The sequence below is a fragment of the Artibeus jamaicensis genome, unplaced genomic scaffold (assembly GCF_021234435.1).
Source record: "Artibeus jamaicensis isolate MK-2021 breed Jamaican fruit bat unplaced genomic scaffold, CSHL_Jam_final contig_384, whole genome shotgun sequence".
NCBI lineage: Eukaryota > Metazoa > Chordata > Mammalia > Chiroptera > Phyllostomidae > Artibeus > Artibeus jamaicensis.
The window spans coordinates 13867609-13889342 of record NW_026521810.1 but is presented as its reverse complement, the minus strand read 5'-3'; the positions used below and the strand labels follow the sequence as shown (position 1 = coordinate 13889342).

General features: G+C 41.4%; 2 protein-coding genes across 3 annotated transcripts in view; one reads left to right on the top strand and one right to left on the bottom strand.

Moving 5' to 3' along the window:
* The window catches only part of POLR1A (RNA polymerase I subunit A), an 80156-nt gene extending 77536 nt beyond the window's left edge, over nt 1-2620 (bottom strand). The window contains exon 1 of the mRNA XM_053664517.1: nt 2447-2620. Within this exon, the coding sequence (XP_053520492.1) occupies nt 2447-2523 (77 nt within the window). The 5' untranslated portion in view covers nt 2524-2620. The remainder of the gene's footprint in view (nt 1-2446) is intronic.
* Nucleotides 2621-2961: 341 nt separating this feature from the next.
* Nucleotides 2962-21734, top strand: part of PTCD3 (pentatricopeptide repeat domain 3) — a 30506-nt gene continuing 11733 nt past the window's right edge. For both annotated transcript variants that reach the window (XM_037159709.2, XM_053664525.1), the window contains exons 1-10: nt 2962-3091; nt 4328-4380; nt 4489-4522; nt 9311-9356; nt 13702-13770; nt 14710-14814; nt 16310-16433; nt 18211-18326; nt 19961-20031; nt 21607-21694. In XM_037159709.2, the coding sequence (XP_037015604.2) occupies nt 2988-3091; nt 4328-4380; nt 4489-4522; nt 9311-9356; nt 13702-13770; nt 14710-14814; nt 16310-16433; nt 18211-18326; nt 19961-20031; nt 21607-21694 (810 nt within the window). In that variant the 5' untranslated portion in view covers nt 2962-2987. The remainder of the gene's footprint in view (nt 3092-4327; nt 4381-4488; nt 4523-9310; nt 9357-13701; nt 13771-14709; nt 14815-16309; nt 16434-18210; nt 18327-19960; nt 20032-21606; nt 21695-21734) is intronic.

Below are 21734 nucleotides of genomic sequence, written 5' to 3'. Positions count from 1 at the left end.
CTCATGTGTGCGCCTGACAAGTGTATCTACTGAAGGCTTACTAAGTGCCAGACACACTTTTGCTGGAAAAACAGACAAGGGTCTCTGTAGTCAGGGACCTTACATTCAATTGGAGAAAGGCAGACAAAAGCCAAAATAAGTAGACAGTCTGTAAAATGGCAGAAAGTGGAAAAGAGTAAAGCAGGAAAGGGGAAGGATGATAGAATGGGCCAGTAGTCAGGGAAGCCCATACTAAGAAGGATGTACTATACTTGAGTCAAGGCCTGAAGGAGATGAGGGAGTAAGTCATGCAGTCACCTGGGCAGAGGGCTTTAAAACAGAAAGCAGTAGGGGATGGAAAGGTCCTGGGGTGGATGTCTGTCTATGGTGCTCTGGGAACAGCATGGAAGCCAGGATGGCAGGAATAGAGGTAAGTTCAGAGAAGTAACAGAAGCCAGAATGGCCTTCCAGGACATTTCAAGGTCTTGGCTTTTACTCCAAGCAAGATGGAAAGCTATTAGAAAGTAGCGCAATAAAAGATGTCATACTTACTGACATTTTTCAACCCTAAACACACATAGGTGTACAATGTTCATAATGGATATAAATTTGCTTATGCAGTTTCTTGTTTGAAAGCTCCACAATTTTTTTTTAAATTCAGGTAACCTAAAACACTTTTGCTTTTGGATGAAATTGTACCAATGGCTGGTGATGATGTAAGGACAATTTCTGGGCTAGCATACTGGTCCCAATGTTATCAGAGTTGCTGCTCAGGAGCTTATTTATCCATTTACTCAACCAGAGTTGAGGGTAAAAGGAAGAATGAGACACACAGGGAGCTCAAGGATAGTAGAGAGAGAGGGAAATATGAACAGCACAAAAAGTGAATGAAGCATCATAATAAACAACTGTACTAGTGTGGAAAGACCTCAAAATGAGGTTGAGCCAAACCTCAAGAGTAGCAGAGATGCTCTTCCTATGTCTGCTGAGGGTAGAGAAAAGAGACAGATGGAAATACAGGGCACTGCATGCTGAGAAAATAGTCTATCAAGAGGTTCAGATGTTGGAAACTGATGGAAGATTTTGGAATGTGCAAGTGATTTAGTATGCCTAGGGCTAACGGATGGATAATGTTACAGCTAAAATCTGCACAGGCCTGATAATGACAAACCTGTAGGCTGAGCTAATAAAGAATCCTTTCCACAAGCAAAAGGTAGAGCCTCTGGATGGATTTCAGGGAGACATGATCATATTTTAAGTACCATGGTCACATTTACACTTTAGAAGAATAGTTTTGACAACCATATGAAGGATGAATTGGACAGGTGTAAGATAGAAAGAAAATATTTTAAACAAGAGATAAGGGTGGGGTCAAAAGTAGTAGCAGTAGTGATGAAAGTGGGGGTACAGAACAAAGTTATGTAGGTGACTTACAGTAAGAGCCCAACAAATAAATTAGCCGGTCAGGAAAGACAGGTCTAGAATTATCTTCCAGTCACAAAATACTAGTGACCATTTTGCACTAGACTAGGCACCCTTTTGGAGGGGCTTTTGGCATATGAGTTTAAGGTCTCTGTGTTACATTCAAATTGAGATATCCAGAAAACAGCTGAATAAATGAGTCTGGAAATCAGAAAAAGAAATTTTGGCTGGAGACTTAAATTTGAGAACATCAATTATGAAAGTGGTGAAACTGTCATGAGACCAAAAGGATGACATTTAAGACAAGAAAGACCGTGCATCCAGAACAAAAGCTCAAGGAACACCAACATTTAAAGAAAAGCGGAATCAGCTAAGGAGATTGAAACATATTCGAATCCAAATCATGAATGCAATGACCCTATTCACCAATGTGTCATCAACACATAGCATACTGCCCGACAAAAACTGAAAGATCAATAAACATTAGTCGGTTGATAAACTGATCGAGTAAGGAAGAACTTGTCACAGAAACAGAAGAACCTGAAGACAATCAGATTCTGGGAGAGAGAAAAGTTTCAAGGGTGTGGTCAAGACTGTCAAATGCTAAGATGATCAAAATGAGGACTAGAGTCTCCTCAAGTTAGTAACTAGGCGGGAAATTTAGGGGTTCCTAACAATGAGAAGCTGTAGCCTGACCTGAGTCGTGAAGGACCATTATTTTACAGACAAGAGACTAATTATATGCTTAACTAACCATATCAGAAACACTACAATAACTTCACATACGCTGGTTAATTAATGAAAAGACTGGGGGAGTGTAACACTGCAATCTGAACATCCCCCTCCCTAAACTTTTCGCTGCCCCACCAGGTTCTAGGTAGTGTACGCCAGCTGGACGTTCCTGGAACTACCGGTCCCAGCAGGCCACGCGCCCGAAAGCCAAGGACTCGAGGACAGACTGGGCGCAAAACCTTTCGGGAATAGTAGTTTATAGGGGCGCCTAACCAAGGAGGCAAGTCCCGCACGATTCGCACCATCTACTTACTTGAGCTCTTCGGCCGAATACATGCCAAAAGAAATGCCCTGCAGCCGCCGCCAGGGCATGTTTTTCGAGCCCAACATCCTCCAGGTCAGCTTCGAGTTCTAACACCCAAAGAGAAGTTCCAAACACTACCACTAAATCCTCTACATAGCCAGAAGCACTCAAGCTCCACGTGATTTAAACTGCGCTTGCGCGCGCGAAATGCTCGCTGGGATGAAATTTACGTGGATGAGATCATTTCCTCGGGGGGGTGGTGGAGATAATTTCACGACTCTCACTAGCCCTCTTATTGTGAAAACAGTTGAAGATATGCGGTATTAAAATGATCGTTTTAGAAAATTTATTTGAGGCAATGGAGACGTATTGAGCGCTTAACTTTCGTGAAGTCAAACCATGAGTTTGTAACCTATTTTATGATTGCTTTCGCCTTGTTCCGTCTCAGCCAATAGCCGAGCTATTCCCGCCCACCTCTCCTCGTCCCTGGCATTGGTGAGCCAGCAAGTGGAAGGCCTGCTTTCCCAACGTACCTTGCGAAGAGCTAAAGATGGCGGCAGGCACCTCAATTCGCTGCCTGAGGGTCCGCTGCAGGCTTCCCCTACCTCTGACGAGTCGGCGGCTAGGTCCACCTGGACATGCCCGTAGTTGCAGGTGAGAGAAGCTCAGGGAACCGACGAGGAAGACCCAGGTGTCAACCTAGTCCTGTGTATCCCGTTTTTCCCTTGACAGCTGTGGGACGAGCGCCGTGTAGTGTACTGCGCGTGCGCCCCGTCGTAGCCGCGTGCTCCTGGACACCAGTGTGCGCGTTCTTGCAAAGAGATCGAAACGCATTTATTAGGAGGATATTTGTTGGTTGGCTGGCCTACCCAGGAATTAGAACTGTCGATCAGATAGGATCCTCTCGGGGAGCTAGCGTTGAAGTTAGTGTGGCTGTTAGCAATTCCAGTTTTGTAAAAAGACTATTTGCTTTCATTTTCACCCAATCAGGAGGGACGGGGAGAACTCTTATTAAGACTTTTCCAAAATGAAGGTAGTTGATGAGCGCCACCCCTTTCAGTCTCCGACCCGCTTAATTTAATTTAGGACATCTCAGAGAGTTCAATCGTTGTCAAAAGACGACTGTGATCTGTGTGTCCTAATATCATAAGAACAGCATGATTTGAAAGTTGATCCCTGGCAGAGAGGTATTGTTTAAAAAAAAATCTTGATAGTTTTCTGAATGATACCAATGCCATTTACGAAGGCAATACACAAGGTAATAGTGCACGTTATCTGTGTGATATAGTGACTTTTTAAGTGTGGTCAGAAAATCTTAAAACTCAATCATGGGTCAGTGATTCTTTGTTTTGGATTTTAAAAATAGCAGTTCCAAGTTTAAGTTGGATACTGCTATTTGGTACTTTCCTGATTGTTGAAGAAAGTGGATAGAAAGGCTGTGGTAATCTTAATTGGCCACAATTGCTTTAAGTGGGTAGATTTTTATTATTTATTATTAGGGCATTATCCATATAAAATTAGTTCATCAAATTGTTTCTTTTAACTTTACTGTTTTAGATTCCCAGTGTTGAAAGTCCCTTATATTTTAAATCAGCTGTTCATTTGTTTACATGTTAATAAATTTTCTCTTTTTTTTTTCCTGATTTTACTTAATGAGATTGCTTGGCTAAAAAGAAAAAAAATGGAACACATCGTGCCCATATCTTATATCTATTTTGTAATGGTTTGGAACTTGGTGTTGAGGCCATGTCTTCTCAGTGTGCATTAGCATGAATTAGCTCTTCATTTTGATCCATAGATATTGGAAATATTTGAGCTCAAAGTGCACATTGGTGGAGGTGAAGTGGGAGCCCCATTGAGTATTTACTTCAGGACTTTTGTTTTTGGCAGACTTTATTCTGGAAGTGCAGCCCTCCCAAAGGGTGAAGGAGCTGATGTAACAGGTATATAGAAATATGTTGGAATAATTCAGTTTTGTATTAATACATTGTACTTCTTTTTAGTAGTAATATTGGGAAATTGATTCACTTTGTTTTATTTTTCACATTAAGGAATTGAAGTAGTCATTCCAAAACGGAAAACTTGGTGAGTATTTGGTTGTTGTTTATTCATCAGGTGGCTGAGTGCTTATGAGCAAAACATTGTTAGATGAGGATTCAGTGACATGGAGAGCAGTGGAGTGCATTCTTGTGGAGGAAACAGTTGGAGAGGAAAAACTGGGAGTTTAAAAGAACATAAAAGAGGAAAATAGAAAGTAGTGAGAGAATGAGGAATTAGATTTACCTAGGAGTTGAAAGACTTGCTATACTGAGTTTGGGGTAATATTTATATAATAGTGATTACTCATGAGTACAATTGCTTTTTTTGGAAGACTTTATTTATCTACTTTTAGGGAGGGAGGGGAAAAGAAAGGGAGAGAAACACTGATGCGGGAGAGATACATCCATCAGTGGCCTCTCACATGCCCTCAGCAGGGGACCTGGCCCACAACCTAGGCATGTACCCTGACTGGGAATTCAACCAGCGACCCTTTGGTTCCTAGGCCAGCACTCAGTCCACTGAGCCACACCAGCCAGGTCTAACATGTAGTTTTAACAGCTTCTTCCAAGGTTAAGAGCATAAATTTATGATCCTGGAATTCAGAGGCTCTCTATCAGAAAATCTCTTATCAGACACTTTGTTTTCCCATAGGGACAGAGTAAATATTTTAGGCTTCATGGGCTACAGGGACTCTGCTGCAACAATTTAGTTCTGCCAGTGTACCATAAAAATAGCCAGAGACAATGTATTATCAACTGAGTCAAATGAGTGAGGCTGTCTTCCCAAAAAAATATTAATTGATATTGCAACTTGAATAACTATTAAAAAATGTAAAAACCATTCTTGCTTATGAGCTGTAAAAAAATGGCCTTAGTTTGCTAACCAGTGTTTTGTATCAACTGTCTTACTTCCCCTATTCTAACAAAGCATTTTTCACAGGTCTGCCTGCTTGGCCTCCTCCCACCACATGATGGTCATGTTCTCTGTGTTCTGTGGGTCTTACAGTCTAAGGTTCATGAGAATTACTTGGAAAAATACGCATTTTAAACAAAATTTGCATTGATTCTAATACTTATAAAATAATCTTACTCATTTTAAGGTACAGGTAAATTTCTACCTTAGTAAAACTCACCTTGGCTATTGCAATACAACCACTCTTGATTTATATCATATCCTGTGTTGCCTCTAATTGTAAATCATATACACATGTAATATAATGTACAAAGCATAAAATATGCTCAGGACTAGACTAGATCATAACCATCTGAGCATATCTTCCAAAAGCTCCCCCTTTTGTATTCCTTGTAGTACTTTTCTCAGGAATAGAGGCTGATAAAAATGCTTTGTACTTGAATGCTATTCATGAAAATGACTCACTCATGAATATATTTACTGCTACTCTTAGATTGGTTCTGATTCTAAGGACTGAAGATAGGAATAAACCCGGATAGAATAAAATACTATGTAGCAGTTAAAAGCTAAATAAGTCTAGAACAGTTCATCTAACAAATCCATTCCACTAAGCTAAATGAATATACATAACTTATATAAAAAATGTCATTTCCCAGAACTTTTATAGCTATCACCTATTGAGCCCTAACAATGGCAGGCACTAATCAGATACTTATTTAATCCTTTGAAATAAGTACTGTCATTATCTACCTTTTACTATGGCACAGAGATTAAATTGCTTGCCTCTAAGTAGTGTGATTATTGCTAGTACTCAGTTCATTTTTTGCTCATTCAATTTATCTCAGCCACCTTTGGCAGTAATGATGAATAGTTTTGTAATTTAAGAAAGCTTTTTCCTTTTCTTTATATATTTTTTATTCTTTTTTAAAATTTATTTGTTGAGAGAACTGGACAGCTATGTGCAAAAAACTGAAACTCGAGCACCAACTTACACCATACACCAAAATAAATTCAAGGTGAATAAAAGACTTAATTATAAGCCGTGACACCATTAAAATCCTAGAGGAGAACATTGGCAAGAAAATCTCAAATATTTCATGGAGCAACTTTTTTACTGATATGTCCCCCAGAGCAAAGGGACATAAAGAAAAGAATAAACAAATGGGATCACGTCAAAATTGAAAGCTTTTGCAAGGCCAAAGAAAACAGTATTAAAATAAAAAGAGATCCAAGTGTATGGGAAAACATAAGTGCCAATGATACCTCAGACAAAGGCTTAATCTCCAAAATATACAAGGAACTTACACAACTCCACTCTAAGAAGACAAGCAACCCAATTAAAAAGTGGGCAAAGGACTTGAACAGACATTTCTCCAAGAAAGCTTTTTCTTTAAATTTACTTTAGTGTTCAGATCATACTCAAAGAAGATCTGGCTTTTTGAGGGGGCCTTTAAATGCTTTCAGTAATATCATTAATATAAGAATTTTTGTGAAGAAGTTTTAGTTCTTAAGTAGTCAACACAGACTGAATAAATAGGGCACTTTGTTCAAGGATTTATCCAATGAGTTAAAAAGGCTAAATTGTGTAGTCCACATCATTTGTTTTATTTTATCTTATTGAAGACTGTAAAGATAATACTTCGGTCTCCCAACCATATGAGAAATTCTTTTTTAAAAAAAGAAAAATTATTTTTAAGAAAAGAAAAAGAGCCATGTCTGGTGTGGATCAGTGGATTGAGCACCGGCCTGCAAACCAAAAGGTCACCAGTTTGATTCCCAGTCAGGCACATGCCTGGGTTGCAGGCCAGGTCCCCAGTAGGGGGTGCATGAGAGGCAACCACACATTGATGTTTCTCTCCCCCTCTTTCTCCTTCCCTTCCCCTCTCAAAATCAATAAGCTTTTAAAAAAAAAACAAACTGCATGTTGCTGTCACCATATTTTAGAAATGAAGCATAATGTGAGGCTGCGATTTCCTGGATCACTCGGGTGCCATAGAAGACCTTAACAAATTGTAGAGAGTCATTGTGAGTTTTCATATGTAAATGTGACACTATAAGGTGTTCTGAACAGGTTAATCTGAATTATGTAGTTATTTTAGGGTGAGCAGAGAGCCCAGTTATGATCAATGCATAGGTAACTGGGCTCATAAAAGAAGTGGATATTAAAACTTAGCAGATTGGCAAGGAGAGGGTGCTCAAGTAAATGTGTTGATAGGCCAGTCAATTGGAACAATACTTGGGAGAGAAATTTGGCAGAATCGCAGTTTAAAATGTGCGTACCTTACTGGTTAGACATTCTAGAGGAACATTTGAGTCTACCCAGAGACATGGGTGAGACAGTTCTCTGTAACTTGGGAATAGTAACAAGTTGAGCCAGCCTAAGTGCCCATTGACGAATGAGTGGATAATAAAAATGGTTATTATGCAGTGTAACATTTAAAGGAATTAATTAGATTTGCATGTAGTAATATGGATAATACAGTCAAACTTAGAAGGCACATATACAGGATGACACTGTATGTTTTTTATGGTGGTAGGTATATGTAAAAGTACCTTAAAATGTTCTGGAAATGCAGGCACCAAACTCACATTGGAGTAGGAAAGGGTTACAGGGTAATACCATTGTAGCATAATCTGTAATGTTCTAATTTATTGTTTAAGGACAATGTGTGTGTTGTGATTGTTATTTAAAATAACTCTTTAAAAAAGAGAACTAGTATAATATGAGTGTTACAGTTTTTTCAGTACATTTATTTAGTATGTTATGAAGATGTGCTCAGTTGGTAAGATTGAAATGTGCAGATTTTATTAGCGAATGCTCAAAGAGGAAAGAATGTCTTTGTCTATTGCTGAAATTACAAAAATGCTACTTTTTTAAATGAGTAGAAAACCCATGGATGATACATTAGGGAATTACTTGGCCTTGATGTAATATAAAATTTCCTGTATGTTCTTTTGTCTTTTGCAGATGATTTCTATCATTAATATACATTTAAATTTGTTTTAAAAAATTTGTGGGTTTATTAAATTTACTCTTTATTTCCCTTATGGAAATGAAACACATAAAGTCAAAATATTCGTAAGCAAATTAACCTGTCAGTTATTCTGATGAACCTCTTTTTTCAGCAGTTGAGTAAAGGTCTGTACCCACAGGCATAATGGACAGGTGACCTGAAATTTTTTTAAACTAATTAATTTATTTTTAGAGAGAGGGGAAGGGAGGGAGAATGAGAGGGAAGAGAAACATTGATGTGAGAGAGAAACATCAATCGGCTGCTGCCGCCCCGTATGTACCTTAACCTGGGACCAAACCCACAACCCAGGCATGTGCCCTGACTAGGAATTGAACCCATGACCTTTCACTTTGCTGGAGCCACACCAGTCACAGAAAGGTTATATAGTTGAGGCCTTTGTTCTAAACCAGGAGGGTGTATCTGAATCATCTGGGAATTCAGTGGTAATGTATCAGTTCTCAGTGGAACTTGGAGGTTCTCATTCAGTAGGTCTAGAGTATGACGTGTAATTTATTCCCATACACATCTGAATTGAGAGCTGCCAATTCAGATAATGAAGGCAAGAGAGTTCAGAAAGTTATAGGAAAATGCATAGGAAAATGGATAGGTGGAAATAAGATTCAGGACAGACACAGTTGTAGCAGATGAGGGTAGAAATCCCTAGCCCAGGGTGATGGTTTTAGGGAAGGTAAGCAAGTAGGCAAAGCATAGTAGGAAGGTGTACTTACCACCTTTAGGCAAAAGAACTAGACGGTTTCTCTTATTTAGTGACCTTGAGATACAAGAACTGGCTTTGGTTGAGACCTGAACTTTGTTCTTGGCCAGTCCATGCTGCGAGCAGAATCACTGGTTCATTTGTGCGTGTGAAAAGGCCCGGGGAGGGTTAACCTGTGGTTCTCGTTCTCAGGGACAAAGTGGCCGTTCTGCAGGCTCTCGCGTCCACAGTAAACAGGGTAAGTAGGAATTTTAGTTCTCTCTAACTGAGCTAATAACACATTTAATGTTCATACCTCTTGATTATTCACAATTAAACTGTTGTGGATCTATAACGTTTCTTAGAAATTAGCTAATCCAGTCTCTCTCTTCATGTGACAAATGAGAAATCTAAAGCTTTTAAATTTTCTAACTCAGTGCTAGTTAGGATGTTAAAGCCTTAACTTAGTTCCATGTCTTTTGTCTCTAACTTCAGTGTTTTTATGTTATACCAGCTGGTTGTTAAACCTGCTCCTCTGAAGAGCTTGTTGGAACACATGCCCCTGGGGGGCGGTTTGGGGCTGTGATGCAGGCATCCATGGACCGGCTGGCTGGCTGAGCGGCAGTGCCTGTACCAGAGATAATAAAGGGGTTAAGGACACAGACACAGTCCCGAAGCCAGAGCAACGAGCTCTCGGTCTTTGTCTCAAAGTTGCTTTATCTCTTGGTCCTTCTTTTCCCTTATCTATAAAGGAGGATTAGTTATAGCACCACATCTCAAAGTTTTGGTAGGAAATAAGTTAGTACATACCAAAGGGTTTGGGACAGTACCTAGCACGAGGAAACGCTCAGTAAATGCTGCTAGCTATTTTATTCTGACAACTCTCTTAGTGCTCCATCTGTCAGTGATTGGCTCTCTGATAGAGAAAGTGAGAGGTCTGATAGAGAAAGTGAGACCTTAGCAAGGTCTCACTTTGTGGAGCTTTATGATTGTGTTTTTCATTAGTTAGGAACTATATTTTTAATTTCAGCTGTGGAGAAATGTCAAATAATTAAGTCCTTTCTTTTTCCACAATATCTCTGTGGATACTGACCCTCCTTAACGTTGTTAGCACGGATTTCCAGAATTGTTCTTCCATTGCTGATGTTAAATCTAATAGGATGTTGAGCCAAATATGTACTGAAACACCCTAGCAGTTTCTGAGAAAGGGTTTTAAAGACTGCATCTCTGTAGTAGCAAAACATTGACCTTTTCAAGCACTCACTTATCCATAAATAAGCCCCTGAAATGTGAGCTAGAGAAATGTGCCGCTGAGAGTACTCTTAGTTTTTCAATGAGAATGGCCCGGAAGTTGTAGAATGGTGTTTACAACTGTCTGGCTTTGGATCCTTAAACTCCAAGGGACAGTCATTTATTCATTCGATAACCATGTGTTCTACTTATAGGATGCTTATGAGGCACTGTGCTGGAGGCTGTAGAATTGGGACACAGTCCTTGCATGGTTCTGGAGAGGGAGTGGAAGCAGCACTGAGCAGGGTGTACATAACCAGGATGGGGAAGGATTTCCAGAAGAGCCGGTCATTGGATGGGTGCCTGCACGGGTGCAGCAGTGGGAAAGCACTGCTGGCAGGGGCAGCACCGTGAGCAGAGGCACAGAACGAGGAGCCTGTGTGGAGGGATCAAGGATTGGTGTGGTAGAATGATGAGGCAAAATCACGAACGCTGTTCTAGGGACTTCTGATTTTTATCCAAGACCGTTGAGTTTTAAGGAGTGGTGAGGCATCACACAAATTTTAGAAAAGATAGCAATATAGAGATGAGAAACCTTTCCACTTGAATGTATGGTAAATATCTTAAAATTAACATGTCCAAAGCCAAACCCCTTTCCCTCCGAACCACTCACACGTTTCTTTGCCATCTCATTAATGGCAGCTCCACCCTCACAGAGACTGTTCTACATCCTTGAGAGCCTGTTCTCTCAAGCCAACTTCCTGGGAGACATCTTTGGTTCCTCTCTCAGTCTGCACATTAGTAAATCCTTCATTTCGGAATTCCTTCAAAGTATATGTGAGTGGAGTCCCCAAGACACTTGTACTTTGATGAAGTGCTAAGAGGACTGAGAGGAACTAGAACACGGTCCTACAGCAGTGTTTTGTCACAGTGAAAGGACACAGCAACATCAGCAAAGAGAAGGCCCTTGGGATAAAGACCAGAGGACACCACGTACAAGCTTGCAAGAGTCTTTTCCCTGCAGAGTCAGCCCAAGGTTTGCTCGGTTCCATGTGCTCCAAGAGAGTTGTGGTGATGCGTGTGGAATGTCTGTCAGGAAAGCTAACTAGGGACCAAGTTCCAGGAGTGTTTTGGAGTTTGGTCCTTTAGGCTTCTCTGCCCGGCACATTCCATGTGCCAGACTCCCAGGAGGAAAACAGAAGTTCAGCATAAACTGCACTGCAAACACTTCAAGCACAGTGACCCATTCTTACCAGTCCTCCGGCTGCCAGCCAAGGACTGGCCTTGCAAATAGAGCTTTCTGAGAACAACAGTCTCAGGCCTCATAATTCTGTTCTGCACAGCACCCAGGTCCTGGACACTTGGCTACTACCATGATCACCTTGGTCATCTAAGCCACCGTCTTCTCTTAATACCCTGGATTAATTAATACAGTCTCTGTTTCTCCCCTTCACTTCCTCAGCCCCCTACAGACGGTCCTCAGTTAAAAAGCCATACTGAGCCTGCTGAAATGGTAGATCACACAGCACTGTGCAGAGAACTCAAAATCGAGATGGAAACTGAAGTCCGGATGAGGGCTCCTAGTGACTCCCCAGCATGTGGTCTCCGACTGCAAGTCCTGTCTTCCTCGCTGGCTCTGCTCTAACCGTAGTAGCCTCCTGGCTAATTCTCAGTTTCTCAGCAGGCGTGCCTCTGCCTCAGGGCCTTAATACCAGCTGTTCTTCTGCCTGGAATATTTTTTTTCCTGGGATAATCACGTAACTTGCTTTCCAATTTCTTGAGGTCTTTGATTATTACCTTTTCAGTGAGGCCTCCCCTGAGTACCCCACTTAAAATTGCATGTGTCCTTTTCTGAGACTTCCTTATCCCTGTATGTATGTCATGTTCCTGCATAGCAGTTACCTACTTTGATTATACTGTGTATATTATTTTGTTTGCTTTCTGGAGATTTTTCCTTCTACTAGATTGTAAGCTCTGTGAAGGAGTAAGATTTGTATCATCTCTGGTAGAGTAATGCCTGGCACATATGAGGTATTCAATAAATAACGAATGAATGAGTAAGGAAGGCACTGAACTAAGGCAGCAGCAGTGGGAGAGGGGCCTGGGAGCAGGTAGGGGATATTAAGGAGCTAGAGTCAGCTGGGCTGATGACAGGTTAGTTGAATGGAAGTACTGGGAGGAGATCTTAGGTTGCACTGCAGTGGCCAGTACCTTTCAGTGAGGGGAACTATGTCAGGGAAGTGCAGTTTGGGGATAAATCTGGTTTGAGGCATCTGAGCTACAGAGCTAGAGTGGGGTGATTTCTTGGAAGCTATGAGTAAGGACTTGGAAGTCATTGAGGGAGGAAAATTGTGGGACAAATAGGAAGAGTAAGTCTAGAAAGTTAAAAAGAAATTGAGCATGTCTCCAAAACTAGAGACCCTGAGCATGTATTTTAATAAGTTTCTGGAGCGATCAGGGCCAGAGCTAGGCACCAGTTTGAGTGTGATCAGGGAATGGTCCAGGGCAGCTGGCCTAGAGCTACTGCTGCCTCTGGTTTGCTGTTGCAGGCCTGCCTTGTTGTAGTGGAGCAGCATAACCTGATGACTGTGCCTCATTATGAGGAGTATGAAGGAATGTGGGTTTTGAAAGTGAAAGCAAGAAGCTAGGCCCTCCAGAAGTATTGCCTGCAGACCTTTCTATGAGCAGTCTTCCATTGAGGGCTGCAGGGAAGCTCTCCCGCTCCTCCTAGCCCGGCCCTCAGAGAGTCCATGTGGGCAAGGCAAGGCATCAGGGGACAGTCAGAAGAGATTCGGGCTATAGGGTACACAGTTTTCTCAGGAACAAAGGTTCCATGAGGCCCAGGAAAGGGTGCTCTGGGGGAGAGGAGAGTAGTAGTTTGGGGGCATTTCTGAGCGAGCCTCTGGTGGTGCCAGAGTGGAAGGAGGTACAGAACACAGACGACAGGAGGACACAGGAGCTGCTGCTTGTTCCCACCTCCTGAGGCCTGGTTTTTAGTGACCTTGCTTTGAGGGACACAGGTGCCCAGACTAGTTGATTCAGAGGATCTTTCATAAAGTTTAAACCAACAGTAGTTCCTATTAACAGCAGACTGAGATCTTAAGCCAGTCATGGGCGTTTGAACAGTTGTTTGCTTTAAGTCATGTATGATTATAATCAAGTCTTACAGAGCTGAGAGAACATTAGGCATTGTGTGTCTCTCTATATAGATAGATGTCCTATACCCACACACATATACACAAATGTACACACATATTTCTGCATGGTGTATTACATACATAATTGAAATTTATAGACTTTTTGGACATCCTTGGAACTCCCAAGATCCTCTTAGTAAAAATTGAGCTAAAGAGGTTTCTGCATCTTCTCTACAGGATACCACAGCTGCCCCTTACGCATTTCAGGACGATCCTTACCTCATACCAACATCCTCTGTGGAATCAGTGAGTACTTTGATGTGATTTTTATACTATTACGTACTGTTTTGTACTACTTTTGTATTGTTTTATCTTGTTGGTTTGAGTACAAGACTGCATGTGTAATTTAACTTAGTTATAAAACCTAAATTGGTAAACTTTTGAATACTTCACTAGTTTCATCAAAAAGTTTTAGAGATTAATTGGCGGGGGAGGGTTGGTTTTGGTTTTTACCATTGAGGGCCCTTTGGCACTGGTGCAGTCCGCTCGGTTGAATGCGTCGTTTCTGTGTCCTCAGTGCGTGTGCAGGACGTGACCTGGACATGTGCCACACTCAGCAGAGGTGGCAGATGTTGTGTAATTTAACTTCTGATTGGGGGTGTGGATGTTTTTCCGTTCCATTTTTTTCCCTTCCTCATCCGAGGACATATTCTTTGATTTTTAGAGAGAGGAAAGGAGGGAGAGAAACATCCATGCAAGAGAGGAACATTGTGCCCTGGTTGGTGTAGCTCAGTGGATTGAGGGCGGGCCTGCAAAACAGAGGATCACGGTTCGATTCCCAGTCAGGGCACATGCCTGGGTTGCAGGCCAGTTCCCACCAGTGGATGCACAAGAGGCAACCATACATTGATATTTCTCTCCCTTGCTCCTTTCCTTCCCCTCTAAAGATAAATAAATAAAATCTTTTTAAAAAGAGAGAGAGAAAGAGAAACACTGATCAGTTGCCTCTGTATGCTTCCCGACCTGGGACTGAACCTACAACCTAGGCATGTGCCCTGACTGGGAATCAAACCCACAACCTTTCAGTTTATGGGATGATGCTCCAATCAACTGAGTTACACTGGCCAGGGTTGTTGCATTCCTTTTTAAGGGGGAAACTAATCTTTCCAAGGATGTGACTTTGATCTCTTAAATCTAAATTACATGTAAATACCAACTTATATCTGAATTTTTTTCTTAATACAGCGTTCATTTTTATTGGCAAAGAAGTCTGGGGAGAATGCGGCAAAGTTTATTATTAATTTACATCCCAAATATTTTCAGAAGGACATAGCTGAACCTCATATACCGGTAAGGAGGGGTAATTGCAATTTCCAGATAATAGTATGTACATGTAAATTAGACCAAGCTTTCTTGCCTAATATTTGAGTAGCCATTTGAATGCCCTCAGTATTTGGGTAACCAGTTGTTTCATGTAGAGTTACATGTACTCATAATACTAACGTTTTTTTTTAAGCTCCTTCTGCGTGTTGTTGCTCCTCGCCTCCCGTTCCCCGTCCGGCCTCTGCGCCACCTGACTTCTGCAGCTCTCCCTGTGTGGCTCCTCCCTTCCGTTTCCTTCAGCAGCTTCTCCATCCCCTCCTCGGCATCAGTGCCTTTGTTAGGTGTGCATGCTCAGTCATTTTCTTTTCTACTGTCTGCACTCTTTGCTTCAGCCCTTGTACTTCGTTCGGCATTCTTGTATATCTGGCCCACATCCCTCCATGTGGAACTCCAAATTGTATTTCCACCTACCTCTGTTCTGTAGCCATGAAGAGTGAACGTGTGTGCAGTGTCTGTCTGCTTAGTGTTGTCATCATGGTGGTAACCAAAACACGTGTGCCTCTGCCCTCCTGAGTTTTTGAGTAGAAATATAAGTTCACACTCGTTATGACTGAAAGCACTTCTCAGAACACACATCCCCAGTCACAGCCCTCCTGCTTTTCAAGCAGTCCCTCCTAGAGACAAACGAGGAAGCCGAGGCAACTGAAATCCTAAACTAAGACAGTGGCAGGTAGGGAAGCATCATTTGTTGGCCCACCCTTTCCCCTTCATGTTTTTGACTGACAGTTACTCTTCTGTGCTTAGCTCTCTTTTGTCTGAAGCCTTCCATGGTCCTCTGCCTCCATGGCGGGCAGCATTCCCACATGGCTGAGATCTCTTATGTCGTTTACCTTCACAGTGTGTCACAGTTATTTCCTTATTTGCTTTCCCCATTAGATGTGAGCAACTTGAGGGTAGAGAATGACTTTCATGTGTATCCCCAGTAGCTGGTGTAACATAATAGGCGTTCACAAGTGTTTGAATCAGTTACTGAAAGAGGTAAAGCTGGCCTACCTTCATGATAAATGCTGACAGTGATGGAAAGCATCAAGGCTGAAAGGCGTCTGCCTTTGGAAACCGGGTGCACTCTGTCTGTAACCAGGATGGGGAGGAAAGGAGAAAGGGTAGTTTCAGGAAAGAAGAGTAATAAGTTTAGCTTCCAGTCGGGAAATTTAGTTGGAAGTAGAATTCTCCAGATATGGATTATATATTTATGTTAGGGTGGGTTTAAATTTTTCTCCCCAAGCTAGGGATAGTCATGTTTCAGGGACTGGAGAGGCTTTTTTTTTTTTTAATAGTTTTTTAGAAGTTGTATTTTCTCTGAAGACAAGCCTGTTAAAGTGGTGGTAGTGTTTGGTACATGAAACGTGAATTGGAATGGTGACATTTTATTTTGGTTTGTTGGTGATAAAAATTTCATCCTACTCCATTATCCTTCCATTGCTGCCTGTTGGTAGTAACCTCAGCCAACTCGTTTTCCTAGTGTTTAATGCCCGAGTGCTTTGAACCTCAAATTGAAGACATAAGCGAAGCCGCCCTGAAGGAACGGATCAAGCTCCAAAAAGTCAAAGCATCAGTGGACATGTTCGATCAGCTGCTGCAAGCAGGTGACTGAGTTCACTGAAAGCTCCCCTAGGAACAGGTGGGCTGGGGGTAGGCCTTGGTTATGAGATCCCAGTAGTTGTGAGTAAAAGTTACAAGTGTTAGTGTACTTACGCTGCTTGATGGCTGTTTGTATTTTTAGTAGTTTAATAAATAATATTTCAAGTTCTGCTTTAGCTTCACTTTAAAATTATAAAGTTGCAACTATGTTAGTTTATCGTTCATTTGTATCACAGGTAGAGAATTTATATAGCCATTCTCCCTTAGCTTTCCTTGTTTGTTTGATTTTGATTTTTTTAGAGAGAGAGAAAGAGAGCGATTTGTTTTCCACTTATGCATTCCTTGGTCATTTCTTGTACGGCCCTGACCAGGGATTGGACCCTTGGCTTTGGGGTATCAGGACAGTACTCTCAACAATTGAACTACCTGGCCAGGGTGTTAGCTTCTGTTTTTAACTTAAGTGGTATACATACTATACTTAAATTTCCTGTACTTTTCAAGTACATTTGGAAGATATACAACAGACAAGAAAGAAGTATTTTCTAAAAAAGGAAAGAGCAGTAAACTGTTGGTCAGAGACTTGAATACAGGTTCTGGTTCTGGCACCGATTAGCTCTGTGGTCTTAAACAAGTCACCTAGTTCCTTAGAGCTTCTCTCTGAAATCCTGTGATCTGGATGGATGAACCTTTGGGGGGATGTTATTTTAAGTTTATGGAGTCTGGAGTACTATTTAGTGATTAGTAGAAAAATCAGTCAAACAGAAGAGATGGAAACTAGATTGAATTGCTCGGTACAGTCTTGACTACAACAAGAAGCACTTGTAGAAAGCTATGTTTGATCTTAGAATTTGGGTATATACCCTGTTACAGTGTTGGATGTACCCGTGAATCGCTGGTGCAGAGGATCATTTAGGGAGGCTCTTCCCCCTGCTCGCCTTTTTTAAAATTATTTATTTATTTATTTATTTATTTATTTATTTATTTAAATCATTAGACTTTTTAATAAAGATTTTATTTATTGTTTATTTTTTAATTTTTTTAGAGACAGGGGAAGGAGAAAGAAAGGGAAAAACCATCAGTGTGTGGTTGTCTCTCACACACCCCTTACTGGGGACTTGGCCCGCAACCCAGGCATGTGCCCTGACTGGGAATCCAGCTGGCAACCCACAGGCTGGCGCTCAATCCACTGAGCTACACCAGTCAGGGCAGAAAAGTGTAGTTGTTTTTTTAAACAGTATATTTCATAAGTCTTTATGTTCCCTTACTTCCCTCTTAATTGTCAAGATGGGAGCATAATGTTTTGAACAACAGTTTTTAAGAGGTTATTATAATTAGACATTTATGCTAGTGTTTCTGGACAAGTATTTCAGTGAAGGCCTGGGTCCAAGTGGAATAGTTCTCTTTGCATTTATAAAGATGCAAAATGGGACTGGGCCAGGGAACCAAGTGGCAATAATTGAGAGTGGTCAGTTGGGAGATGGTAGTTAGAAACCGTGAGATAGTTTCTCTGGGGATGTGAGTACCTCAGTAAGTGAGCACAGGGTTAAACTTCATCTTATACCTTAATCTGTAGTCAGACCCTGTGGTTAGTAGGGATTGTCCCCGTCTGTGCCATTCCAGGTGTTTAAATTGACATGCAGTGCGTTTATTGTCAGTATGGTGGGCAATACTAAATATGTGGCCCAGAAAGCCGGAGCTCATAGGAAAAGTGAAGAATTTTAATCTAATGGGCTTTAGTTCTTTGATGATCGAAGTTTCCCTTTTTCTCTTGTGCACTAACAGGAACCACTGTATCTCTGGAAACAACAAATAGTCTCTTGGATTTATTGTGTTACTTTGGTGACCAAGAGCCCCCAGCTGATAATCATTTTCAACAAAGTGAAAAATCAGAAGAGTTGGTAATGTGTTTTGGCAATAATTTTAAAATTTTTTTCTGTAGTAACACCTCAAATAAGGCAGGTTTTCATGTTATGTGTTCGTATAGTAGAGGTTTGTTCTGAAATGTGTGCAACAGTATTTTGATTTTTTAAAAAGCGGTGCAGAGGATGGGAGAGGTTAAGCAGTTATTTGAACCCTTCCTTTAAAAATACTTTGACCTTGTGTCTACCACAGGCAGGCAAAGTTTTGACTAGAAATGTTTGCAGACTTCTATGTTGTTAAGTACAGTGATGGTATGATGTGTGGCAGACAGGGAAGGACCTGGCCACAGTCCCCTCACAGCTTCGTACAGGAGTGGGCCCACTCTGCTGGGGATACAGCGCACGTGCCAGAGGCTGGCCTGATGGGACTGAGTTATATGTAGCCTCTCTCAGCCCAGGTGTTTGACTTCCTGAAAAAGATCCCAAGGAAGCCTTTGGCTCATGTGAACAAAGATGTGCATACAGTGGTACCCCGGTACTCGTCGTTAATTCGTTCTGGAACTCATGATGAGTACCAAACAATGAAGTGTTTTCTTTTGTGGGATGGCGTCGTGACTCAAACATGTTCTCAAGTGCAGCAAGTCCCAAGCAGACGCCGAGTGCTAAAACATTTTTTTCTCATCAAAATGTGATAAGTACAGGGTTTAATGAGTTCTGGAGCCAACGAGTACTAAGATATGACTGTATGACATTTTTCTTGATATAGTAATACCTATAATTGCAAAAACGTTGGAAACAAATGACATGTCCAATAGCGAGTGGTTGAATTGTGATATTAGTGTCACGTGCTGATGAAAGTACTGGCATAGATCTGTTTGCATATGGAAAAATAATTGCTAAGTGGGAGAATAGGCTAGACAATATGTATTCCATTTTTCTTAAAAAATTTCATATGCATAAGGAAAAATCATATCAAAATTAAGCATTTCTGGGTGATGGCAGTTTGTCTTTTCCATTTTTCTCCACTAAATGTGGATTATTTTTAAAGTGCAAATGCAGCGGGTTGCAGTCACACCTTGGCTTCCAGAGTGTCTGCTAGACTCGCTGGCCTGGCCGGCCCTGTGCGCTTCCAGCCCCAGCTACAGTCAGCGCTGAGCTGGGCAGCTCTACCCGAGCCCGTCTTGCTTTACATCAGCCTCACTCCAGATCTTTGTTTAGAATATAATATAAAATGTAGTCTTAAAATTTTTTTTTAGCTGTGTTGGGTTAGCGTTAGAGATTGACTATGTTCTATACCCTGGTACATAGTTTTCCCTTGCCTGCACCCTAATTACTAATGAACAGTATTTCTGTGTGGATCCAGCCGGGTGCAGCCCCTCAGGAAACAGGCCGTGTTGTTTGGATTTCCCATTTCTCCGTCTGGGCTGCACACCGGGCACAGATGCTTTAAGGGCTAACGTTACTTTTCATCTGTAAATGAGCTGACTTATACCTAGGAAATGAACATTCTTAATAAACATTCACTGGGTTTCCTCTCTACCTTCTGCTGGGTCTGTATTTCTTTTGTTTATCTGAAGTTTCCTTTGTAGTCCTGATTTTGAGTAGTCTAATCAGGAGAATGAAGTTTGTTGTCATCTTTTGTTTTATTTCTGTTGGTGGTGGTTCCATTTCAGGAAGAGGCCTCAGAGGAAGATCCTAAGAAATCTAAGAAGAAGGCTGGTCAGCAGCTTGGAGCTACTTGGAGGTATGTTGCTCATAATTAGAATTCCATGTTCTAGTTTTCTCCAGTGTGTAGAATGTTCCCCTCGCCATCACCCCCCTCCCCAAGAAGATAATGATCCTTTAATGTTCTAAAATATAATTTGATTTTAGGGTACAGTACTTGTCCCAGTTGGTATTCATATGCCTTTGGATTTTTTTTTCCATAAGATCTTTACTTATAACCAACAGCACAACATTCACACTTGATTCCCTTCCCCCACCCCCTGCCACTTAACTCCAAGTACAGATTGTTTCTTTTAATAGTTCATCAGTAGTTCTCCCTTGCAACATAGACCTAATTTTGAAAGATTCGATATTTTTGTGTACATAAGAATACACATATACTAGAATGTAGTTCAGCACCTCCAAGCAAATGGTGGATAACATTTAACTAACATTTGAACATTTAAATTGACCAAATAGAACTGTCTACATAAAAGAAAGGTATTTTATGTGGATGTCTTGAGAAGGAAAGCTATCTTTAATATCTAAAGTCTCTTGTGAAGTGATAAATTGAATAGAATCACAGATTAAACTTCTTAAGTAGATTTAATAATTTCACAGAGTGGTTAAGAGTATGGACTTTGGAATACTGTCCTGGCTCAAAACCTGGTTCTTATTTATTTATTTGTTTGTTTGTTTGTTTCTAGAGAGGGGAAGGGGGGAGAGAGTGGGAGAGAAACATCAGTGTGTGGTTGCTGCTCATGTGGCCCCTACTGGGGACCTGGCTGACAACCCAGGCATGTGCCCTGATTGGGAATTGAACTGATGACCCTTGGTTCTCTTAATTTCTAAGTCACAGGTATGAGGGAGAATTGAAATATAGCCTGATTTGTATAACACAGTACCTGTATTTTATATTTTTTTAAGAAAGAGTAGATGCACTAGGTAGAATATGACATGTACACATGTGATAATAGGGATGAAGATTTAGGACAAGCTGCTTGTTTGGTTGCCTCTGGGGAGCTATGTCTGGTGGAGGAGGACGGGGAAATGGTGGACAGTGTCATACGGGCTGCTTTTTGTGTAACACCCTGAGTGTACAATTAATTGGGTGCCACTTGGCAGCAGGGACACATTCAGAGAAAGACATTGCTAGGCGATTGCCTCCCTGTGCGAGCATCATGGAGTGCATGCTCCCCTGGGAACCCGGGTGGCGCGGCGCACTGCTGTTCTGTGTGTGCTGTGCTCGCTGCGGTGCCATGGGCAGCGCCCTCCAGCCTCACTGTGAGCCTGGGAGCAGTGCTTGTGCTACACTGTCGTATATGCGTTTGCTGATGCCAGAACGTCCTCATGCAGCACGTGACTGCATTTTGTAGTCCCTTTTCAGTCCTGGTTCTGCCATTTAACTGCCAAGCCTTGGACAATTTAAGGTCTTTGAGCCTCAGTTCTTCTCATTTTTGAAATGGTGCTAACTTTATCTCCCTCTCTGGGTGGTAAGAATTGTTTGAAATTATATGGGTAAAGTACTTAGCACAGTGCCCAGAAATTTGTAAACTCTCAATGAATTGTTTGCTTTTCCTTTCTCCCTTCGTTCATCTTACTCTCCTGTGTCTAGAGCAAAAAACAATGCTGAGAGAATCTTTGCTCTGATGCCAGAGAAAAATGCACATTCCTACTGCACCATGATCCGAGGAATGGTGAAGGTAACATTTGCTTTGCTTATGTAGTTTTGTCTTTAATCTC